The sequence below is a fragment of the Nelumbo nucifera genome, chromosome 1 (genome assembly GCF_055504915.1).
Source record: "Nelumbo nucifera cultivar China Antique chromosome 1, China Antique-T2T, whole genome shotgun sequence".
NCBI lineage: Eukaryota > Viridiplantae > Streptophyta > Magnoliopsida > Proteales > Nelumbonaceae > Nelumbo > Nelumbo nucifera.
Window position 1 is genome coordinate 106,063,711 of NC_142649.1, and position 25,185 is coordinate 106,088,895.

The window sequence follows — 25,185 nt, forward strand, 5'->3', positions numbered from 1 at the left end:
CGCCTTCCCCTCCCTCCACTTACACCAACATTCATCCAAGTTGGCTTCACTTCCTTGGGTTGTTGAGCTACGAATGGGAATGGAATCTGGAACACAAGACACAAAGTACTCATCAGTAGCAAAAACTGAATTCACTTGGTTACCTGGGTTTTCACGAGAAGTGAAAGGTGGATTCTAGCTATTGTAGTCAGATGTCCATCCCTGTTTCAAGACTTGGTTTTTGTCTGTCTCCTTGGATTGGTGAGAATACATTTCTGCCTCTCAATCAACACAATGGTCGTTTCTCTCACCCTACCGCTTACCCCTTTCTGGTGTGTTTCCGCACAACCTCAAATTTTCCTAGTTTACTTCCCTATCAGTGCCTTGCACAGGTTGGAGTTTTATTTCCTTCTCGCAGTGCATCCTTTTGACCCTCTAGAATGGACCTCTGTTTCCCCTCCAACCCTCCTTGAAATAACCCTTCAAGGTTTAAAGTACCTGTCTCTACCTCCACGCTTGGCCTCCTTCATCCACACTTCCTATACTGGCAGGTTCATCTGAACTATCAGCATAGTCTTCGTCCTCCACGTTACAATCCACCCAACCAGCATATGCTTCCCCCCTCTCTTCTAATATCTCCTTTGCATACCTGGGATTCGGGCGCTTTGAGGGGTGAAGATCTTCGAAAGCACCTACCAGGTTTTGGTGAGAGACCCACTATAGAGAGTTCTCTCAAGCTGGTTTTCGCCCCTACATCTCCTTATTTTCATTACCCTTTGATTTAGACGATGATAAACGGGAAGCTCCGTCTATTCATCTTAGGCTTAGCCCGATCCACGTGACCACTTAAGTTGTCACGTGGATCTTTGTTTCTGTTGCTCAAGTTTTGGTTAAACCGCCTACAAACCCAGCCAGTTCGGACAAAACAGCTCGGGTAGAAAGACCAAGGCCACCATGTTTCCTTGCCATGTCAGCAATGAGAGAGTGCATAAGATAAACCCATGAGAAACGAGCGTAGTCATCAATAAATAGCAAAAAATATTTGTATCCCCCCATAGTAATGATGTGATATGGTCCCTAAACATTAGTATGCACAATTTCAAAAGGAACACTACTTTTATTGCTCAAAAAATAAGTTGTTCTACAATGCTTTGCAAGTTCACAACTTTCACGTTTTAAACTAGACATTTGGACCGACTCAAACAAATTGGGAAATAAACTCTTCAAAGATCTAAATGACAAATGACCGAATCAATTATGCCAAAGCATAACCTGATTCACAGACTGAGAAACTAATGATCTCCCCACTTCTTTATCTTTCCCATGTGAGTGCCCCTCCAAGTAAGTAAATTTCATTCATCACACAGCCAATCCCAATCACCTTCCTTGTCTCCAAATCTTGAAAAACACACCGATTAGGAAAGAAAGTCATTGAACAATTTTGGTTTTTAGTAATGCTACTAACTAAAAGCAGGTTAGTACCAAGTTTAAGAACATGCAAAATTGAGGACAAGGATATGGCAATAGACAACCTAATGTATTCGTTGCCAAAGATGGGAGCAAGGGAGCCATCAACAATAGACACTTTGTCTCTGCTAGAGGATAAGCAATAAGTAGTAAATAATGAGGATAAGCCAATCATATGGTCAGAAGCACCCGAATCTATAACCCAACAAGGTTCATTGTTAACTGGGGCTGAAGCATGATATGCTAAAGCTCTTGTACCTGAATGAGCAAATGTTGAAGTGGGAGTAGTTGATGTTGTAGCAGGTAGCTATGATGAGAGTGCTGAAGTGCCAACTTCACTTTCCAACTAAGTCAGAGAAACTCAAACAATAGCTAAAGTGTCTAGAGATGTGGCTCTTGTGCTTGAGGATGATACACCATTAGTAATAATTGCCACATTGGCATTCCCCTTTTTGTTTCTAAGCTTTGTTGGAATTAGATGTGGATACAACTTCCAACAAGTGTCCCTTGTGTGCTTCAGTTTCTTGCAATGATCACAAATTACTTCCCTCTTGTCTTCTTTCTTCATATCCCTTTCCTTGCCACCCCCAAACTTTGGTTTCACTACTGCTAGGGTTGATTCCATAAACTGATATTGTAGCATAACATTTCTCTTACTTTCTTCACTATGTATTAAGGAATAGGCCTGAAACAAGATCACACTCTCCCTGGTGAGAAGTTGTTGCCTCATAATATCATATTTTGGATTCAGACCAGCTAGGAGTTCAAAAACTCTATTAGTTTCAACCTATTTTTTGTATGTCTGTGCATCCTTTTGACTTTCCCACTCAATTGTCTCTAGGTGATCAATTTCATGCCACAAAGACTTCAAAGTAAGAAAAGTAAACTGAAACTGGTTTCTCTCCCTGCTTAAGATTATTAACTTCACACTTAAGTTCATAGGCCCTAGCAACATTAAGTGGCTAGGAGTAGGTTTCTCTCATGATGTCCCAAATTTCCTTAGCAGTTTTGGCTCACGAGTAATTTCGGCTGATATGAGGCTGCATGGAATTGCATAGCCAAGTCATGACCAAATAGTTCTCCTAAACCCATTTGGCATATAACGGGTCTTCCTTGGTTGGTTTCTTTACATCCCCCATCACATAGCTTAATTTCCCTCTTCCCCAATAGCCATCATAGCAAACTGAGCCCATTCCAAGTAATTTGATCCATCAAATTTGACAGTAGTAATCTAAAAAGTATTTTCAGTCATGTTTCCAGCCCCCGACACACCTTCCCCTTGGGTCTTTAACTCAGTTTTTGTCATTTCTATGCTGAAATTTATCAAAAGAACTCCGTTTTATTCTGAAGTAGAGGTAATTATCACCCAGAAATTGCTAACAGCCCACTTAGAATGCTGAAAAAAGGTCTAGCAAACACCCAGATATGTTGAAACAGATCTAATAATTTCTCAAAAATTTGAATGCTAAAACAGACCTAACTGTTACCCAGAAACCAATAACAGTCAGAATGCTAGGGTTTAACCAACTAGAACTGATCATATGTTTGAAAAAAATCTAAAAAAAAGTTTAGAGAAATTAAGAGAAAAACCAGCCGCTCCTTCCCTCTGATTCTTCCTGATCACTAGACACTTTCCAAGGCTCCACAACCTCTTGAAAAGCTGCTGCACTCAACCAATGATCTCCAAGAACCAGCTGATGGACTATTCTTGCTAAAACTTCCAACCCTAGGAAGTTCTCATGCAGTCGGCCTGATTAGACTCACATGAGTAACCCTAGGTTGGCTCTGATACCAACTTGTGTTGTAGCGACCAAGGTTCAAAAAATCGACACGTATCGGCTCGTATCGTCCGATACGTGTCGTATCGGGAGCACCCCGATATGCCCCTACAGAGGGTGTATCGGGGTTCTGACTAGTTCAGGGGGTGGAGGAACCTTAAACCGCCCCCCTGAACCAGTTTTGAAAAAAATTAAAAAAAAAAGTGAAGGAAAGTACCGATACGCCCCTACCATTGTCGGGCGTATCGGTATTTAGAACCTTGGTAGAGACTAATCAATCCTACTCTAGATGAGAACTCAACAAGAGAAAGTTTAGAAAATAAAAGAGAGAGAGAGAGAGAAGAAGAAGAAGAAGAAGAAGAAGAAGAGAAATCATAGAGAGGAGATTTCAGAAAGAGTGTGGGTCAAATAATGATTACCGCCCCACTCAGTTATTTATATTAATGACTTAAAACATAGTAAACTTACAATGTTGCCCCTACTTTTAACACTAATAAACAGCAACTAAAAATAACTGAAATAACTAACTTACTAACACTACTAACATGCTAACAGCAACATAAAGTAACATGGTAACTAACTCTACACATTTCACAAACATCAACAGTTTCCAAATGGTTTCATTCTCCAGTTCCAAATTGTTTATATCTTAATTTTCAGTTTCACACTCTAGTAATTAGAGGAGTTTTAGTAAACGAGCTTCTGTGACTTTTTGATACCTCACCCAATAGACATAGTGGAGCTGTGAAAAGACACTACAAGACAAAATTAGGCACCTTTTCTGCAGGGAAAGATATCCAAGAGTTGCATAAACTCCTTATTTGCTAGCATTTCTCTAGTAATTATTATATATTTTTATCATCAATTAAGTAAAAATTTATGAAGAAAAATAAAAGATCAAACATGGAGATATTTAGGCTCAGAAGACCCAATATTAAGGATGGGTAAACTCAAAAACTAGTAGTACACATACACACTACTAAGATGGTCAGATAAGGATGTATAATACCACTATTGGTTTCTACGAATGCCGCCAGAGAAAGAAATGCCACACTTTCTAAATAATTAAGAGAACAAACATTCAAAGAAAAGTGATATTTCTTCTTAACTTCTTCAAAAGAGATGAACTTTCACTAAGAAAGTTAGAAATTTCTTCAAAAGTAAATTACTTCCATGTTCCAACCCTTATCACTTTCATCTTCTTAAATTATACCCTAGACTTGTTACCTACTTAGAGACTACTTCATGTCCAAGTATCTCCTTACAACCAAATAAAAAAGAAAAGTAACACACTTGAATATGACTAGGAGTCTAGGACAGAACTATACTCAAACAAACTCTCACAAAAGGTAAAATACCTAAACTCTTATTATATTACTTAACGAAGGAGTAAGGACAAACTAAAAAACCTAAAATCACTAAAGCCCAACTAGTCTACTTGAAACTCAAGTTAATAGCTTCATTTTTTTTAATATAGACATCTCATCTAACATTCTGATACCACACCATTATAATCAAGGTTTTAAAATACCAATACGATATCGTATTGGTATCTGGTTGCACCAATATGGGATACACTACAACTTAGTGCGTATCCACTAAGTAGTGCATATCAAACCGATACAGGTGCACATTGGCCCCAATCACATTGTATCAGCCAATACGAACCCATACAGGTGCAAATACCAACTGATACACACAGAAACAATGGATTGCATCTCTATTAAAAAAATGTAGTTGGTGTGATTTGAACCTCAGCCACCCAATGCCCAAGCCTTAAATGCATCCTCAAAACCACTAAGCCACCTTTCATCTTATGACAATAAATGAAATAAAATAACTTTTATTAACTTTAATGTTCACATGTAATCCAGACAAATAAAATATGTTTCAACAACTCCAATTAAAGATTAAAAAGAATAATATTAACAATCAAATATTTATTTTAGTACTTAAGATTTATAAACTAATTGAATAAACAATCTATCAAATCCACATTCATATCCAAAAATGATTTTTAATCTCATGAAATTTATTCACACAAAAATATTAATAATAAAATAATTATTTTAGTACTTAAAATGTATAAATCTGCACATGATATGTATCTTAAAATTATAAAATAAAATAATTTTTTATTTTAGAAAATATATATACAAATAAAAATATTAATAATGGAATAATTATTTTGCTATTTTAGCAATTAAAATTTATGAATTTACATATGATATATTTTAAGTTAAAAGTATATTTTTATAAATTATTAATTGATATTTTAATTTACATTTTATAATAACATATTTATTGTTTACACAAATAAAAATATTGTTTGCCAAACATTCGAGAATTTTTTTAGCTGACTTTTTTGTTAATATTAAAAATTAAAAATAGAAACTAGAAAATAATTGATATAATATTAAATATAATAGTCGCATATGTTTTGTGCCTTGGGCCTTAACAGAGAATAAAATAATAATGCTATTGTGCATATATTAATTTTTAAAAAATCCATATAATGTGTCTTGGACTCTTGATTAATATCAATAAAATCTTATGATATATATGCATTCCACTATATTAATTGTAATGTACTTCTTCATATATATATACCATTAAAATATACATTTCTTATGTATTTTAACATTGTTTGTGGCTCTTTTGACATTAATGTATATTAGTGTATTCATATGCTTTGTATGCATTTCATTAGTGTATCCAAGCATTTCCATATCTTTTGTCCGTATCCATGCGTTCCCAAAGTGTATCCATATTTGAGTTGTCTAATACGACACCCAACATTGATAATTTGATCCTTGATTATAATTTAGCTTTTCAATCTAAACATCATTGCAAAACTTGTCAAATTTAATTAAACATTTAACATGGACAAACTTTTCATAGTGTAATTAGTTGAGATACACCATTTACATATTTTGAATTCATGCTGTCAAATATACTCCGAAAAGTGTCCATTCAGTACCAAATGCCATACAGGTACACTAACCATGTAATTATACTTGGAACTTTGGGTATCATAGATAAACTATGTAACAAAAGTAAGGGCCAAATGAGCACTTAATAAACAATGGAGAGAGCGAGAGTGAGAGCGAGAGCTCTGATCCCTGTCCCTGAGCCTATAAAACATTAAACCCTATTTAGTTCCTCATTTCTTCTTAATTATACTACACTACTATAAGACCACACCTCCCTCTTAACTGAGCCTTTGTGATAAATCTTTCAGCCTTTAATCCCTTCAACTATAGCCCAATTAACCAAACCTTACAACTACCACTTATTTTAGCTCTCCTTACATCATTGCACACCCCTGAGATATGAACATTCATGCAAACACACACACACACACACAAAGAAAAAGGAAAAAAGTAAGTATCCTAATCTTATTGTCAGTCTTCTTTCCCATTAGTTACTTCCCAATTATCAAAAAATTGTTGTTCTTACTCTCATATACCCCTAATCCCCTAATCCTAAAAGGTTAAAACCAAAACCAAGCAACCCTTTTTCTTTCTTATTGAAACTCTAAAATTCTGTATATAATTTGTGATCAACTAGGGTGAGCATCCTCTAAATAAAGCAAAACCCTATACAATCTACTTTATTGTAAGCTCCTCTCCAAAATAAAATAAATAAGTAAAACAAAACCATAAAAGTGCCCAACTCATGGTACCACTTATCATATCCCATATGGATCATAGATTCAAAAATTATTCAAACATACAAGTCATTGGGGAGTCTTCAAATGAGCATTTGCAAATGATCAGTAAACTAATCCCTAACGTGGCATAAAACATGAATGCAATCTTATCTTTTTTAACATGGAAGCATATTTTATACTAATATGTCAACAGATTGATTTTTCCTATGTGCTCCCCTTCAAATTGCAGTTATATATCTTGCACCTTAACAGTTGATCAATATGGATCTTTCATTGCATGTCCACCCGTGAATTTACTTGAGAGGTCTCCAAACCTAGCATCTATAGAATTACACCCACCTCATTCCATGCAATGAAGCAAAGTAGTCAACTGTAACTGTGCAAAAACTGGAGTACAACTCACCAGATTCTGGACTTACAGTGTCCTCAGTGGGGCAGATAATTCAATCTAGATCACCCTTCTATGAGGGTTTTAGTTAAGATGATAGAAGTCAATAAAAGTGCAATTCCAAGTCTCTAATTTGTCAGTGTAAAATTTTAGATCAGGATTGGATGATCACCACCCATTCCAAACATAACCAAGGAACTTATTCTCTTGATTAACCAACAGAAAGCACAAAATTTAAGCTAGAAGACCCAAACTACTACTGCTACCATATATCTATCTATTATAACTTCATCCCGTCCTCTTAATTTTAGATCCAGATTGGATGATCACCACCCATTCCAAACATAACCAAGTAACTTTCATTAAGAAAAATTAAATACAGAAAGAGGGAGATAAAATCTCTTAACTCCCCCACCCACAGACAAACAGAAGAACAAAAGAAACCATGATTACAAGTAAGCCCAAAACATAGAGTCCCTAGTCACCCCTTGTTTGGCTAACCCATAAGCAAAAGAGTTGGCACTTCTTTTTACCCAAGTCAATTGCACCTCAACATCCTTCTTTTTACCCGTCTTTTGAACTAACAAGAACGAGGTCACTTGCTAACAACTCTAGTAGCAACTACAGCCTATAGGATGAGACAAATATCATGGATAAAAAGTGTTTGTGGCAGCATGTACGATGGTTGTGATATAGGACCAGCTCAGTTCTACTCCTCATAGAATGTTGATTGGTCTTCTTTGATCAGAATTTTATGGTTGTTGATGGCTGTAAAGGAATCTTGAAGGAATAAGAGAGAAAATAGGGATAGAAAGAAAGAGAAAATACCTGGAATCACTCACAATAGTTAGCACAAGCTGAAGAAAACTCATAAACTTCATTGCTCTTTGTGTAAAACGATCATACATATTTATAGACTCTAAACTCACAATAATCCTAGGAGTCAAACCATTAGACTCATAATAGTCCTAGGAGTCAAACTGTTAGACTCAATAATCATAGTAGGACTCAAACTAAGCTGTCATATCCTATTTCAATTCAATGAAGACTCAATAACTCCAATCCTACTTATGCAATGACTCTGAAATTTTAAACATAAACAAACTATAAATAAACAATCAAACCCCATTATTGGACCCCACAGGAAATTGCAAAATGACAAAAATACCCCTACTATCCAAAAATACAGAAATACATAAAATTTCATAAAATTCCAATTTTGACTCTTCAGCTCCTGTATCAGGTTGGCACACAGTTGAAGCCCCATAACAATGCCATGATTTCCATTCCTCGTGTTATTTGTCACAACTTATAAAGCTCTCCTCATAACCTAACACTTATGGAGTTCAAATCTGTGCCCCACCACCTCTCGCCCCACAAACGCCCCACAAACCGAGTGTCCGCCACCTGTCCATTTGCATGTGGTCAGCATTCCCACGTGTGGGGCTAACGGGACGGCCATTAGCCCCAAAACTAGCCCCGTTAGCCCCAAAACTAGCCCAAAACCATCATTTCGACATTCCCACCCCTTCAACCAATCCATCGTACTTGAACTGGTCATCCCCTGATCCTCATTCTTCTCCCCTCCACCCGAGCTCTCCTTTTCCAGCACCGGCTACTGCTCAGGTGAGTTCACCTTGACCAGGTATTCTCCAACACTCATATTTTGTTTTGCTATTTAGAAAAGGTGGAATTATCAAAGGCAGGAACAGTTTTTTTTCATCAAAAAGCTGTTGATGATGAAAAAGAAGAAGACTATGGGAGTGACTGGGATGATAAACAAACCTCTGAAATGTTTCCATGCCAAGAAGAGGAAGGGAATATTGATCTCAAGGCTGAGAAGCTTATAGCTAACTTCTATGAACAAATTAAGTTGCAGAGACAGATTTCATATCTACAATACAATGAGATGCTAACAAGAGGCACAAGTTAATGAAAAAGAATACTGATGATAGTGATATATAGATACACAAGTGTCTATAAGTTCCCTGTATTTTTTCAGATTTTGCTGCCTTCTTTTGTTCTTTTTCCATATAAGAGTTCTTGCGGCGTTGTTGTAAATACAGTGTAGAGGCTCAGCTTTCAAGTATCAACCAGCCGGAACTGAGTGTTTACAGTGCCAGAATAAGTGTTGTATTCACAATATGAATGGATTGACAGAAAAGAATCACAGAATCGCTGTCTGTTCGTGAGATGTTAAAGGTCAATATATAATATATGCTTTGTGATTGTTGATTTTGAGGTACAGAGCTTATGGACATGACATACCAAATGCCTGAAAGCGACTCCGGATCAGATCCAAGTTAGTTTCATACAACCATCCCACAACCAGATCAACTTAACCAACCAGGAGATCTTCCTGTTGTAAACCCACTTTGGATCTCAGACCTCTCACCCTTCAACTTCAATTCATCATATTCATCGGTTCCTTGCACTTCAAACCCACTATAGTATCGGCCCACACAGATACAAGCCATTTGTTATTTGCAAGGTTTAAGTGCTTCAAGCACCTGAACGGCTGAACCTGAACGACAAGGGTATCTGAAATGAGAAAACAAAATATCAGAGAACAGAGGTAATACCTGGGCAAGGTGAACTCACCGGAGTGGTCGCTGGTGCCGGAGAAGGAGAGCTCGGGTGGAGGGGAGAAGAACGGGGTCAGGGGACGGCCAGTTCAAGCACAAGGGATCAGTTGAGGGGTCAGGGCTAGTTTTGGGGCTAACGGCCATCCCATTAGCCCCGCACGCGAAAATGCTGACCGCGTGCGAATGGACAGGTGGCGGACGCTCGGTGTGTGGGGCGTTTGTGAGGCGCGAGGTGGTGGGCGCAGATTTGTGTGTTCAGACATAACAGTTTTCTCACCCTTTAAAAAGTATGGTAGGTAGGTCATGTTAAGACACACAGATGTTAAGACGCACAGATTGGAATTTGTTCAATTCCATTGCTTCCTTTATTATTCTACAAGTTTGATTTTGATGCTTTGCAATATAGCTTATGACTATCCTTTTGTTTGACATTTTGTTTTTAGTGTACATCAAAAAAGGCCCTCAGAGAACCGAAGATGACTATGTGCCCACACACATCTATAAAGACGAGCAGAAGGATCTACTTAATTCAGCAGGCATTGTTTTTTTTTCCTGTAAATAATTCAGCATATATTGAATGGCACAGGATTCCATTTTGGTTTAGGTTTCAATTTACTAACCATGTACTGAGAGAAGAGAACTAAGGGCATACCATTTAATGAGCCATCCAAACAGGAAATGCTGCATGACGGGGACCTTCTCAAGCACCTCCGCCTTATACATCTTAAGCATACCGCTGTTCACCTTGTTCCACGTGGGTACGCCGCTGATATCATCCAGCAACGGCGAGTGCTCAGCGAAAAGCCCTTTCTTAACCTTCTTTACAAAGGATATGCACGAAAGGTAGAGATACTCGTTCGAAAAATTATCTAGTATATCCTGGTTATGAATGGACTTGGGCTTCATATACTTGTGGTCGATCAACTGAGATGAGCCGAAGATAAACGGCAAGAAATGGTAGTCGTCGAGACCCCAGACGCCGTGTGAACCCGCCGGTTCGAGACAGTAAACCGTCTGCAACTTCCTCATCAACTCGAGATACTTCACGAATATCCGAGAAACAACAGCCTGGTAATCCTCTTCCTTGAGAAGCCCCAGCCTAGCCAAGCAATAGAGCCAAGCAGCGAAGTTGGTCTCGTGGCCCGTACCGTAGTCAATGCGGGTCGAATTACCGAAACTATCGGTGAAGTAGGGAACAATCTCGAGGGTGGCAGATCGGAGATCGTTGGGGATGAACTGAAGCATCAAGGATTCAGCATTTTCCGTCATACGTCCGTGCCAAACCCTATAAGAGTAGTTACCATATCGGGAGGACTGCTGGACCGGGGGAATCTCGTCCACCCAACGGAGGAGGGTTTCGAGGAGGGAGACGATGGAATTTACAGTTGGAGATTGGTGGCAATGATCGGAAATTTTGTGGCCGCGGATGGACTCACTAAGGGCAACGATGAAGCCCAGGAAGTTCTTGCTGGAATCAGACTCGTGGAAGCGGTGAATGTCATCCGGGTGGGTTATCTTCTTGGTTGGAACTTGGAAGAGGTAAGGAGGAGAGAGGGAGAGGACTTTTTGAGATTGAGGGACGGGAGAGAGGATGATGGCTTTTTGGGAGTAGTTTGGAGGGAGGTTGATGGCGGGAGAGCGGACGGGGCGGTAGCTGGGAGGTGGGGAGACGTCGGACCATTTCGGCGGTGGAGCTAAGGCGGTGGGGCCACCGCAGTTGCAGCAGGTGGTGTTGGAGTGCGGTGAGAACTGAGCTTGGATGGGGATTGGAGTAGGGGTGGTGGTGGCGGTAGCTGATGGTAGGGTGTCCTGTGCCTGCGCCGGCATCTGTAATTGCTGCGATTCCATTTTCCTGTTACCAACAGTCAACAGCGAGAGTGGAATTTGCTTTTGTCCCGCACCGCAACCTGCAGCCTTCCCTCTCGGGCTCAATTTCAGCTTGGGCATTGAAGAAAGGGTAAATTTCTGAAACCGCCCCTATACTTTCTGACAGATTCGGTTCACTACCTATTTTTTCTGAATTTCTTTTGAACCTTTTGCATTTTATACCCCTTCGTTATATAGAATCGACAAAATTACTGGAATTTCCAACTTTGTCCGTTTGACTGATAAATTGACTTATAAATTTTCCCTTTCCTATGTTATTTTTGTCTATATAGTTTGTCAATATAAATATAAATATATATATATATAGATATATATATTATGGATTTTATGTATTTTTTATAATTTTTTATTTTTTTTGTTGAAATATGTAAAATGTTAGAAGGTATGAATAGTTTCTATTCGCTTGTATAAGAACATATGTGCTATAAATGGCTTTAAGAACATATGATGAAATCAAGAAACAAGAACGCTTGTAGAGCTGTCTCGTACAACTATCTTCTTCTTATACTCACCCTCAATCTCAAGTTGGAGCTGGGGAAGAAACTAAGGGCCTGTTCGTTTGCTCTGAAATCTGACATCTAAAAGTGTAATAATTATATTAAGAGGTATACTGTTATCAGTGAACTTTTCTTTCCTTTGAACTCTAAATGTAGATAATGTTGTTTTGAATTTTGAAAAATGTCAAATGTCCAATTTAACACCATATAAGAGAATTTTTATTTATCTATATAATTCAATAAATAAACAATATTAAAAAATATTATAATAAATATTACATAATATTAATTATTAATAGTAATTAATTAATAATAAATTAATGACTATTCATTAATTAATAATTAATAATTAATTATTTTTGTGATTAATTAACTATTATATAATTGATTAGTTAATTAATAATAGGCAATAATAATTAATTATTACTTAATTAAGAATTACTATTATTAATTAATTAATGAAATATTATTAATAATTAATACTTAATTTTAATAATTAATAATAATTCATAATCAATTAATAATTAATTCATTAATTAATAATTAATAATTAATAATTTTTATGATTGATTCATGCATATTATTAATAATTCATTAACTATTATTAATAATAATTGATTAATTAATTAATAATAGTAATTATTATTATTATGATTAATGAATAACTATTATTAATAATTAATTAACTACTAGTAATAATGATTGATTGATTGAATAATTATTACTTAATTATGAATTATTATTATTATTATTATTATTATTATTATTATTAATTAGTAATTAATAATTAATGAAATTGTATGATGATAATTAATATTGTAATTAATTTTTTTCTATTAAAATATTACTATGAATATTATAATATTAATCATTAATTTACAATGTTCGTAATATTATAATATTAGTATTATGAATATTATATTAATAGTATATCAATAATAATAATTTATTATTACTATTCATAATTTATAATACTATTTAATATAAATAATTCTTGGTTTCATTATAATATTATAATTGGTAAATAATATTCTAAATAATTAATATAAGTAATTATTAATAGCACTATAAGACGATAATGAATAATATAGTTAATGAACTATTATTATAATAGTATAATATGAATATTATAGCATATTATAATATTACATTATAATAATATTATGGGAAAATAAAAGATTGGTGGTGGGTCCCATGGGTCTTCATATGAGATGTTATAAGTTAATTGAGCATTAGAAGAGCAATATGGGTAAAATCCATTAAAATAATGACGTGATTCATTTGTACTTGAGCTATCATTAGGCTTCAGTGTTAAGAGCCACCAAACACCTCTTTAGTGCTGAAAGTGATTTGAAACCACTTCAGCGTTAAGAGATCAGAGGCACCGAATAGGGCCCAAGTCCAACTTGGATATGAATGTGTAAAATTGGTCTCGACTGAGAGCTTTGGTGAATAAGTGAGCTGGTTGAGTAAAGGTAGAGATGTGTTGTGTAGAAATAGTTTCAACTTGAAGGTATTCACGCACAAAATGACAGTCGACGTGCACTCATGAAAGACTAGATTGGCTAGCAATATGTAGAATAGCTTTGTTGTTGCAAAAGATAAGCATTGGTTTAGTATGATAGAGGCCAAGATCAGTGAATAGTTGTTTTAACTAGAGTAGTTCACTAGTTACAACTAAGGTTACAACTTGGGTCGGGTTGACCCGAATCCAACCCGAAGATGCTTGCGTTAGGGTTAGGGTTGAAATTTATGAACCCGACTTTACTTTGGGTTGGGTTAGGGTTAACCCCTCCAGCAACCCAACCCAACCCAAACCTGACTCTGTAGTACACATCATGTATAAATATATTATATATATGATATATCATATATTAATTTGTTTATATGCATGATAATTGTATAGCCCCCACTACTACTATCATTTATTTCTTTTAAGATAATCACTTCACTTAATCCTAATTAGAAATACTAAAACCTTAATAACATATTTTATTCTATATTCCTCTCTATTGTTTTACCACCCATATCTTGCTGCCCATAAAAGATCTATTATAAGTCATAACTCATAATAAACTATAGTCATTTCATACACTTTTTTTTCTGAATTTTGTACTTAAGGTTGTGTTTGGTTGCAATGCAAATGCAAATATGTACACTACATATCTACCCATTTTTTGGTTCATGAATGCAAACACGGTTTACATTTTAAACTATTTTTGCATTCATCTTGTTTGTTTGAAATCGGTGCAAAAGTGTGGACCCATCATTAAATGCTCCAACTATCTTATGCTCCAATGCATTAACTTTGGTCAAAAAGTTAATTATCAAAAGAACACAAAATTGTATCCAAAAAATAGGTACAATAATGCTCTCTTCTCATAGTACAAGTGTTAGAAAATACAGTTTTGCTCTGATAATCATTACTTTTTTACATTTCAAACAAACGCTCGCAAATGCAAACTGAGGTACATAAATACCCCGGTTCGGCGTTTGTATTGCAAACAAACGGAGCCTAAAGAACTAATGGTAGGTCAACAGCCATTGACCTATTGTGGGCCATCTTGTAAGTGGAACAACCAGTTCAATCAGAGTCACAAAACCTCTAATCATGAGGTCATTAGTGGGTGACAACAACAATCCATGGTGTAAGGTGCCCTTAAGATAACAAAGTATGTGCATATCAACATCCATATGGGCCTGAGTTGGCTTATTCATGAATTGACTTAACGTATGCACAATACAATGAATGTTTGGGCGTGTGATAGTTAAATTGATGAATCTTCCAACAAGTCGTTAATAGGAATCTGGATGTGCAAGTGTAAGTCAACTGTCTATTTCCAAGTGTTGTTGTTGAGTCATTGGATGTGGACTGGGTCTACAACCTATCATTCTAGCATCTTTAAGGATGTCAAAAATGTACTTGTGTTGATGCATGAATATGCCAGAATCTAACCTTGTGAACTCGATTCCAAGAAAATAATGTAGAGATCCTAGGTCTTTTATGTTGAAACATTTGCTAAGGTAAGCTTTCAGACTAGCAATGACTTGGATCATCACCAACAGTGAGAAGGTTGTTGACATATACAAGGATAGCAAGAAAACTATTAGACCTTGTTGAAGTGAAGAGTGTAGAGTCTATTGTTGATTGCCAAAAACCATTGTTTCTCAGTGCTTGGGCTAATTTCTCAAACCAATTGTGCGAGGCCTATTTCAGACCGTATAAGGACTTTTGTAGATGGCAACCCTATTATCACCAACTGGTAGGAGGCCTAGTGGTGGAAGCATATAAACTTCTTCATGTAAATCACTATGAAATAAGGTGTCATTGATGTCAATTTGTTGAACATCCCATTGTCAAATCGCAGCTATAGAGAGTAAGCACCATACAGTTGTGAGTTTGGTAACTAGGGCAAATGTTTCATTATAGTCAATACCTTCTTCTTGTGTGTAGCCTTTGGCTACTAACTAGGCTTTGTATTTGTTTATTGTTCCATCATGCTTCAACTTTAACTTAAATATCCATTTATAGCAAATGGGTTCTTTGTCAGCGGGTATAGGAGTCAAACCCAAGTGTTGTTGCGCTCAAGGGCAGAGAGATCTTCTTTCATGGCTTTTTGCCAATGTGGATGAACAACATTAGCATAATTCTTTGATTCAGCATGATCCAAGAGTGTAGAAGACAAAGTTGATCCTGGGTTTAAGATGGGTCGGGAAGTTTTAATGGTGGGGCATATGAAGTCACTTAAATGGGATAAAGGTTTAACTTCACACCTAGATCGAGTAGTCAGTGGATTGGTGGGTTCATTTGTGTTTGCTATGGGTTCGGTCATAGTATGACTTATGCCCGGTGCAGTCACAAAGTCATGGGCCGAAGAAGATGCAATTGGGTTTGTAGTAGTAACATGTTCACTGTCCATGATTGGTAAAGGGATAACTGGTGAATGATTAGGTGTTGTAGGGACCAAGAAGTTGAAAGGGAACTGGTCTTCACAGAATATCACATCTCGGAAGATGAATATGGATTTTGTCTTCAGGTTGTAAAGGTGATATCCCTTTTGCCCATGGGAATATCCAATAAATATACAACGAACTGAGTGACGAGCCATTTTGTCATGGACTTTGCCAAGAACTTTGGCATAAGCTAGACATTCAAACACTTTTAAATGAGAATAAGTGGGTGGCTTACCATAGAGTCATTCATATGGAGAAAGACCTTGAAGTATTGGAATTGGTAAATGGTTGATTAGGTATGTTGTTGGTAGAACACATTTTCCTCATAATTTTATTGGAAGGCCTACTTGAAATCTTAGGGCTCGAGCCATTTCCAAGAGATGTCTATGTTTGTGCTTTACTACCCCAGTCTATTAGGGGGTGGCCACACAGGACGCTTGGTGATTAATTCCACGAGCATTATAGAAGATAGAAGAGGTTTAATTGGAAATTCTAGGCCATTATCAAATCTAATAGTCTGTACATGCACATTGAAATGTGTTGCTATCCAGTTATAAAGCCGAATAAAATATTTTGTTGTTGTAGAGTTCTGTTTCATGAGAAAAACCCACATACAACATGTATAATCATCCACCACTATAAGAAAATATCGAGCACCTGCGTTTAAGTTTGATAAGGATCCCATATGTAACAATGTAGTAAGTAAAAGGCAATAGAAGCAATGGTATTATTATCAAGAAAAGAGAGTCAAGCAATTTGGCCTTATTACATGCATCACAATAAACACTAGGATTAGGTCTTATTACATTCAGGTTAGAAATGAGAAATGCAATCAAATGAAGCATGACCAAGATATAGATGCCATAGTTGTGAATCCGTAGTTACTGTATGTAGAGTAATTGAAGTTTGTATTGTAGTAAAGTAGTATAGGACGCCTCTTTGTTCACTCAAACAGATCACCCTCTTCGTTTGAAGGTCTTGAAGGACACAGAATGAAGGAAAGAAAATAACAACACAATTAAGTTGTTTGGTAATCTTACTAATGGATATAAGATTACAAGTAAAATTAAGCAGGCATAAGACATCATGTAATTCCATATCAGAGGTTAGTGAAATGGTGCCTTATGAAGATATTGGCAAGATATCACCATTCAATAACCAAACTGGCCTTGAGACAATTGTTCTGCTAGTAGACTGAGTCATAATGGAATTAACCGTAGACATGTGGTCCAAGGTATAAAATTTTGATATGATACACCCGATATGATACGGGGCATATCATATCATATCTTTAAAGGTCTGATACAAGATATGGTGGTAAATTAGTGGTATCATCTTTTTTCCACCGTATCAGACCCGTATTGGGGCATATTGGGGGGTGTATTGAACGTATCAATTGATATGCTATGAAAAAGATATAGCAAAAAACTGAAAAAAAAAATAAAGGGGAAAGCAAGCTTCTTTCCCTTGAAATAATCCTTCTTTCACCTCCAAATGACTCTAAAACTCAAAACCTCATACCTAGAGTGCTAAATATGCAAAAATTGCAAGAAACAAGTGCAAATTGTTAATTCTTTTTGAAGATTTTTCAAATTTTGAAAAATATGACAAAATAGGTAAGTTTTTTCAATTCTTTATAATATCTTGTGATTTTTTTCTTGAATGTTTAAATCTATATTGATCTACATTTCTTACATTCAAAATCACAATTTTTTGTGTTATGAGTAGATCTATGGAAATTTCATGAAGATATTTGGGGAAAATATAAATTAACAAAAATTTTGAAAATATAATTTTTCTCTACCTATAATGACTTAATATGTTTTACATCTATGGATTTATCTATCATATCCATAGAGAAATTGAACTTTCTTCTTTATTTTTTTGATTTTTTATATTTTTAGAATTAAAAATTAAATAATAATTAATTATATTTTATCATTTGATCACAATGATTGAATAATATTATAATTTTATGGATGATCTATCATATCTACAGAGTAATTGAAATTTATTCTTTAATAGTTATATTTTTATATTTTTAGAATTAAAAATAAATAATAATTAATTATATTATATCATTTGATCATAGTGATTGAATATATTATAATTCTATGGATGATCTATCATATCCATAAAGCAATTGAAATTTCTTTTTTAATAACTATTTTTTGAATATATTGTACGATGCTTATTTATTATTTATTTTTATTTTTTATAATTTTTTAAAATAAAAAATAATTATTAATTATATTTTCACTTAGAAGTTGTGTCAATGCATCTTTTATGGTTGGATAGGAGAGTTGGGTTTTTGCCATCCCATAAAACTTAAGAATTATAATTTATAACTTATAGTTAAGCATGGTTTTTTTAATGAAATTATAATTAACTACAATGTATTTCTTCATAAATCCATTAAAATATATTAAGTCAATGTTCACACTTTTTTCATAAATAGCAAATATGTATGTCTTCTGTAATAATTTTTTTTTTGTATTATCATGAAATTGTAAACTAAGAACATTTTCTTCCCTTCTTGAGACATAGTATTAAAGATGTGAGATTCATGGCTGAGACTTTTCTATCAAATCTGAAGCTCAAAGATGAAATCCACAAAAGCTAATAATGAAATATAGCCGAATGTATAATGGGAGCTTCATGGGTTTTGGCATTTTCTATCAAAACCTATTTGTATCTTGAAGAGCAGAATAAATAAACATCGAACTGGGTATGGGATGGATTGTTTAATGGTGAATTTTAATTGGGTAAATGTTCTCATATCATAATAATCCAAACTGTAGTGGAGGCTTGGAGCTAAATTCATATTAAGGAACTGTTTTCATGATGGTTCGGTTTGTTCATTTGCAAACTTGTTCAACAGATCCTGTTCAGTTTCAGCCCGTCCCTAACCCTAACGATGTCTATAGACTAAGGCCCAGTGTAAAGTAATAGCACTCTCATGAACTTCACTTGGGGGTTGGACTAGGCCACCAACATGTACCAGGGATGCAAGGTGCCAACCAGCTGGTTGATAAGGTCTTATGCTATTTCTAGCGAAGACTTGGGATTGAGTCCTACCTGCATCTAAGTTGGGGGGTTATGGGTTAGGGGATGGGTCATCCTTGGTTGTGTAGTCCTTCCAAAAAAAAAAAAGAAAAGAAAACATATATCATGAATAGACACAGAATTGGGATGTCCCCATGAATAATAAATACAAGTACAGGAGATGTTTGAGGAGTAGATCCAGTTAAAACAGACTAAGAGAATAAAAAATAATAACAGCAATGAATCAAAGAGAGACAAGCTCAAAGAATAATATGGCTAACCTGCGTTGATGGGGGGCGAATCAGCCCTATTTATAGTTACAAAGATTGAGTTGTAATAGGGTTACACAAGATGAGAATTCAAGAGATAGAGCTTATCTGGGTTAGTTGTGATTTATCCAAGATAGATCTTATCTTAGGATAGGATTAGGATTATCCTAGGTTGTTCAGGATAATTCTTATCTTGGGTAGGAGTAAGATTATCCTAGTTAGTTATATATAAGAGCCCATAGGATTTGGTTTTGCTAAATGGGCTTGGAGGTTACGTAGGTGTGCATGGGCCCATGGACGTCTACGTTATCATCCCCCCCACAAGTTGAATGGGGTAACGAGAAGCTTGTCCCAAAGAGAAGCAAAACGAGCTGTGGAAAGTGACTTAGTGAAGATGTCGATGATCTGTTTTGCTGTTGGAATATACCAAATTTGAAGTTGCTTCTTGGTGACAAGATCTCGCAGGAAATGGTAGTCAACCTCTACATGCTTTGTGCAAGCATGGAAAATAGGGTTGGCAGCCAAGTGGGTAGCACCCATATTATCGCACCATATAATAGGAGGAGGGGCTAGAAAACCAATGTCTTGTAGCGGAGACTAAATCCATAACAACTCTGTGACTGTGTTGGCAAGAGACTTGAATTCAGATTCGTTGCTGGAGCGGGCAATAATGGGTTGCTTCTTGGAGCTCCAAGAGATCAGGTTGGAGCTAAGGTAAATAGCATACCCTCCTGTAGATCGTCGATCATCTGGACAACTCGCCCAATCGACGTCTGTGTAAGTTGTTAACTATCGAGATGAGGACCCTCGAAAAATGAGACTGTGAGTGAGAGTACCCTTGAGATACTGAAGGATTCGTTTGATGGTTGCCCAATGCTCATCAATGGGAGAACGAAGGAACTGACAGACTTTGTTGACCGCAAAGGAGATATCTGGACGTGTGATGGTGACATACTGTAATGCTCCAACAATATTGCAATACTCCGTAGGATTAGGTAATGGATCACCTAAGTCTTTGGACAGACGACTAGAAGTAGACATGGGCGAACTTGCAGGTTTGGCCCCTTCGAAATTGGTCCTACGAAGTAAATCCAGGATGTAACGTTGTTGTGAGAGAACCAAACTGCCTGATTTGCGACTTATCTCAACTCCCAAAAAATAGTGTAAGGACCCTAAGTCCTTTAATGGAAAAACTGTAGAGAGTGATTTGAGAATGTCACTAATGGCAGTAGTAGAGTTTCTAGTCAAAATGATGTCATCCACATATACTAGCAAAAGGAGAGTGGATTTGTTGGAGGAGAAAATAAAGAGAGATGGATCAACAGTCGAGTTGCAAAATCCCATCTGTTTGAGGACAGAACTCAAACGTGAATACCAGGCTTGAGGTGCTTGTTTGAGGCCATAAAGAGCCTTTTTCAATTTGCAGACATAAGTGGGACATCCGAGATCAACAAAGCCCTTTGGTTGATGAACATAAATGCTTTCGTCCAAGATGCCATGAAGGAAGGCATTGTCAATATCTAATTGATGAACATGCTAGTTTTGCACAAGAGCAAGAGAGAGGATTGTCCGCACAATCACCGGTTTGACAACCGGACTGAAGGTATCAAAGTAATCAAGGCCAGGTACCTGGGTGAAACCCTGAGCTACCAACCTGGCTTTATAACGATCAATGGTTCCATCAGCCTTAAGTGCCAAGGGTCATTTTTAAGGAGGGCTTGATATTCTTTTTGCATGGCCTCTTGCCATTTTGGTGATTTGACAGCTTGATTAAAGTGTTTAGGTTCTTGTTCTTGGAGGAGAGAGAGAAGAGCAGAAGGGATTGGATACCTTGTCACAACTTGAGACCTGGGAAGGGTCCCGTTCATTAATCGGGTGCACATGGAGTGAGTGTGTACTGGTTGAGAAATAGGTGTTGTAGACTCTAGTAAGTCTTGAATGCTTCAATACCTCTGTGGTTGATCAGATGAAGATTGCTCCAATGGTCCTGAAACTGGAGAGGTGGTTGCTGAAGTAGAATTGAATTCAGGAGCATAAGGAGACTGAAAGGAAGGAGATACGACTAAAGTTGTAGATTGCAACAGTGCCGGTAATGAAATATAAGTTCCTGTAGGAACAGGAGTTGGGCTTGGTTCTGTTTCAGCAATTCCTGGAAATGAATCTTCATCAAATACAACATGGCAGGCGATGAAAAGATGCCCTAAAGGAGCATGGAGACATTGGTACCCTTTGTGAGAGGTACTGTATCTAATAAAAATACATGGAAGGGACCGAAGCTGAAACTTATTTTTGTTATTGGGCCGCAAAAAAGGATAGCAAGCACACCCAAAGCATCACAGTAGAGAATAATCAAGTGAAGTCTAAAAGAGTTTCTCACATACCATGCAATACCTCTGTTAGTTGTTGATTTATCAAGAAAACTGCATCAGCCCAAAAGGAGAAGGGGATCTTGAAGGTGGTCAGTAGAGACAAGGCAGATTCAACCACATGTCTGTGCTTCCGTTCTGCTAATCCTTTCTATTCGTGTGTATGAGGGCACACCAAACGATGTGTTATTCCTTGCGAGTCTAAGTACAGGAGAGAGAGCGATACTCTCCACCCCAATCTGATTGAAATACCTTGATTTTGGTATTGAACAAAACTTCTACATGTCTCTTAAATTTAATAAAAACATCACACACATCTGATTTTTGAGCAATAGGATACACAAGAAAATTTTGAAAAATCATTTAGAAATAAAACATAATATGAAAATCCATTATTCGACTTAACGGGAGTAGGTCCCTATACATCTGAAAAAATTAAATCTAATGGATGCTTAGACTAAGAACTAGAAGATTTCAAGGGCATTCTATGACTCTTGCCCATTTGACATGACTCACAAACAGACTCATTAACACTAGAACGAATAAATGGAAGACCAAACTTTGAAACAACTTGCCATACATTATGCATAGCTACATGACCAAGACGAAGATGCCAACCATGAAGATAGATGCGTTCTCCAAGAAGAGCTTTGGGAGAGATTGTGGCTGATGCAAGAAAGCTGTATAGGTTGTCTCTACTGCCTCTTCGAAGTAGGATTCTCCCCGTATAGTCCTTCACATAGCAACTATCACGGTGAAATTCAAAAAATAAATTATTATCTTTGGTAAATCGACTGACAGATAATAGATTCTTGCAAATGGAGGGAACATGACAAATATCTCTCAAAGAGAAAGCATGTTGATTGAAATTCATAGAAGAAGATCCTGTATGATGAATATTCAAACCTTGACCATTGTTGACCTTCACTTGATCTAGTTCAGTATACTCAGTGCAATTCTGCAGATTGTCTAGATCTGGAGTCATGATGAGTAGCTCCAGAGTTCGGATACCAGTTGGGATTAAAATTATTCTCATACTGGTTCTGAGAAGTATTTACTCTATGAAATGCAGAACGATCATTGCAGGTGTTATCAGAAAATCCAAAGGCATATTTCGCCTTTCTACACTGTAGGGCACTATGTCCAAACTTATTACAAATCTGACAAGTAATATTATTTTTACCTCCACGTCCTCTAGAAAATTGTTGTGTTTGATTTTGGAGGGATTGATGATTATACTGTGGAGAGCCACGACCACGCCCCTTACCTCTGTTGTTGTTGAAATTTGGTGAGAACTGATGTGGGGGCTTCTGAAAATTATTTTTCTTAGGAGGAACGCCTACAAGATTCGCACTTCGAGGATCAGATGCAAGAGCTAGGTCCTCAAGCTAGCTTTCATGGTTCAAAAGTGCTCCCATAATATCAACAATACTAGGATCTGCTACATCTGGTTGATTTGTTAGTGCTGTAACCACTGGCTCATATTCACTCCCTAGGCTAGATAAAATGTAAAGTACCAGTTCGAAATTGAGAGCCGGTTCAAATACTGTAGATAGACTGTCAGTAATAGACTTTGCATGTTGTATATATGCAGAAATAGAGAGAGAACCTTTTTTAAGATTTTGCAGTTGTCTCCGCAACTACAGTACCCTGGATTGGAAGTGGGTGGAATAACTGTGAGCAAGGGAAATCCATACCTTTGATGATGTCGACAAACCTACCACTTGCACCATAACTCCTTTAGTGAGAGAGGAAATCAGCCAACTCAACACAATCTGGTCAATATCAGTCCATTTTTCGAATTCAGGGTTCACTATCATCCCTGTACCGTCTGGATTGGGTATAACTTCAAGCGGTGGCTTCTTCTTCCCTTCAACAAGCTCCAATAGGTGGTGGTGTTGAAGGATGGGAAGGAACTGGGCATGCCACAGCAGATAATTGTCACTTCCAAGTTTGATCGGAAGATAATGAGTCACATTCTGGATTGAAGGGAGCACACTACTCGTGGATGAGTTGTTGTTGGAGGCTGTTGGGCTGCTACCATGTGTGCTTGTCTCTGTTGACATGGCTCTGATACCAAATTAAAACAGATTAAGAGAATAAAAAATAATAACAACAATGAATCAAAGATAGATAAGCTCAATGAATAATATGGCTAACCTACGTTGATGGGAAGCGAATCAGCCCTATTTATAGTTATAGAGATTAAGTTATAATAGGATTACACAAGATGAGAATTTAAGAGATAGAGCTTATCTGGATTAATTGTGATTTATCTAGGATAGATCTTATCTTAGGATAGGATTAGGATTATCTTAGGTTGTTTAGGATAATTCTTATCTTGGGTAAGAATAAGACTACCCTAGTTACTTATATACAAGAGTCCATAGGAGTTGGTTTTGCTAAATGAGCTTGGAGGTTACTTAGGTGTGCATGGGCCCATGAACATCTACATTATTAGATCCTGACCGATAGACACATGCATCAGTTGCTGCTATATCTAATATATATAATTGTATTTTCTGACGTATTTAGTCGTGAATGGATAAAGTAACCCACCCATTATACACGCCTTACTGGGTAACACATCTGAAGTTTAGCTTCGCTCCATCCATCAAGTATGCAGGTATCCGTCCCACCTCAGCATTTCTCCTATGAATAAATAATACACCGAGCAAGGTTTAGGTTAAACGCTTTGACTGTTTAGCCACTTTAGCGGGGCTGTGGAACCAATGATGAGGTTTCACGCCGGTAATAAATTCATGGCCCTACTGTAAAAGGTGCAGGCCCATGTATTTTATTTCCGGCGTGATCATTACTTCCACAGCCTGCTAAACAACCAAAATGTTGAGTTAATCCGAATTTTTTGAAAACACAAGTCGTAAACAACCATAGCGGTAGCGGGGTGCTCGTCCCTGAAGCACATTATAGTGGCATTAGTGCGTTTCAAGCTGAGCTTCACATTAAAACTTCAGAAACTGTGTTCGCTGAAAATCAACATGGGCGCCCTGAATTTGAATAATTTATCCGGGCAGGAGCACTCCAGCAAAGCAGAGCGTAGGTGTTTGCTTTAAGATCTTTGGCAGCAAAATTATCCTCAAACAACTTTGACCAATCTATTCGGTTTCCTATCTAATATCCAATAGACGATATTTATTAGTTTTTAACTTTTTTTTTTTTTTATCAAATGGCCGGTCTGATCAGTCATATGATCTGTCAACGTGGCAGAACTAGGTAAGGTCAATAGAGACCATGGATGAATGAAGCGTGAGCGTTATTGACCCGATTGTAGGGTTG

At 36.7% G+C, this 25,185-nt stretch overlaps 1 protein-coding gene across 4 annotated transcripts in view; it reads right to left on the reverse strand.

Moving 5' to 3' along the window:
* The window catches only part of LOC104608666 (uncharacterized), a 29,400-nt gene extending 17,543 nt beyond the window's left edge, over positions 1-11,857 (reverse strand). The window contains exons 1-2 of one of the 4 annotated variants that reach the window (XM_088891234.1): positions 10,523-11,852; positions 9,281-9,826 (exon numbers count right to left, since the gene is read on the reverse strand). In XM_088891234.1, the coding sequence (XP_088747360.1) occupies position 9,826; positions 10,523-11,817 (1,296 nt within the window). In that variant the 5' untranslated portion in view covers positions 11,818-11,852 and the 3' untranslated portion in view covers positions 9,281-9,825. Of the gene's footprint in view, positions 1-9,280; positions 9,827-10,522 lie in introns of those variants that run through there. The other 3 variants (XM_088891223.1, XM_010274722.3, XM_088891228.1) reach the window with 3 other exon arrangements.
* Between the last annotated feature and the right edge of the window lie 13,328 nt (positions 11,858-25,185).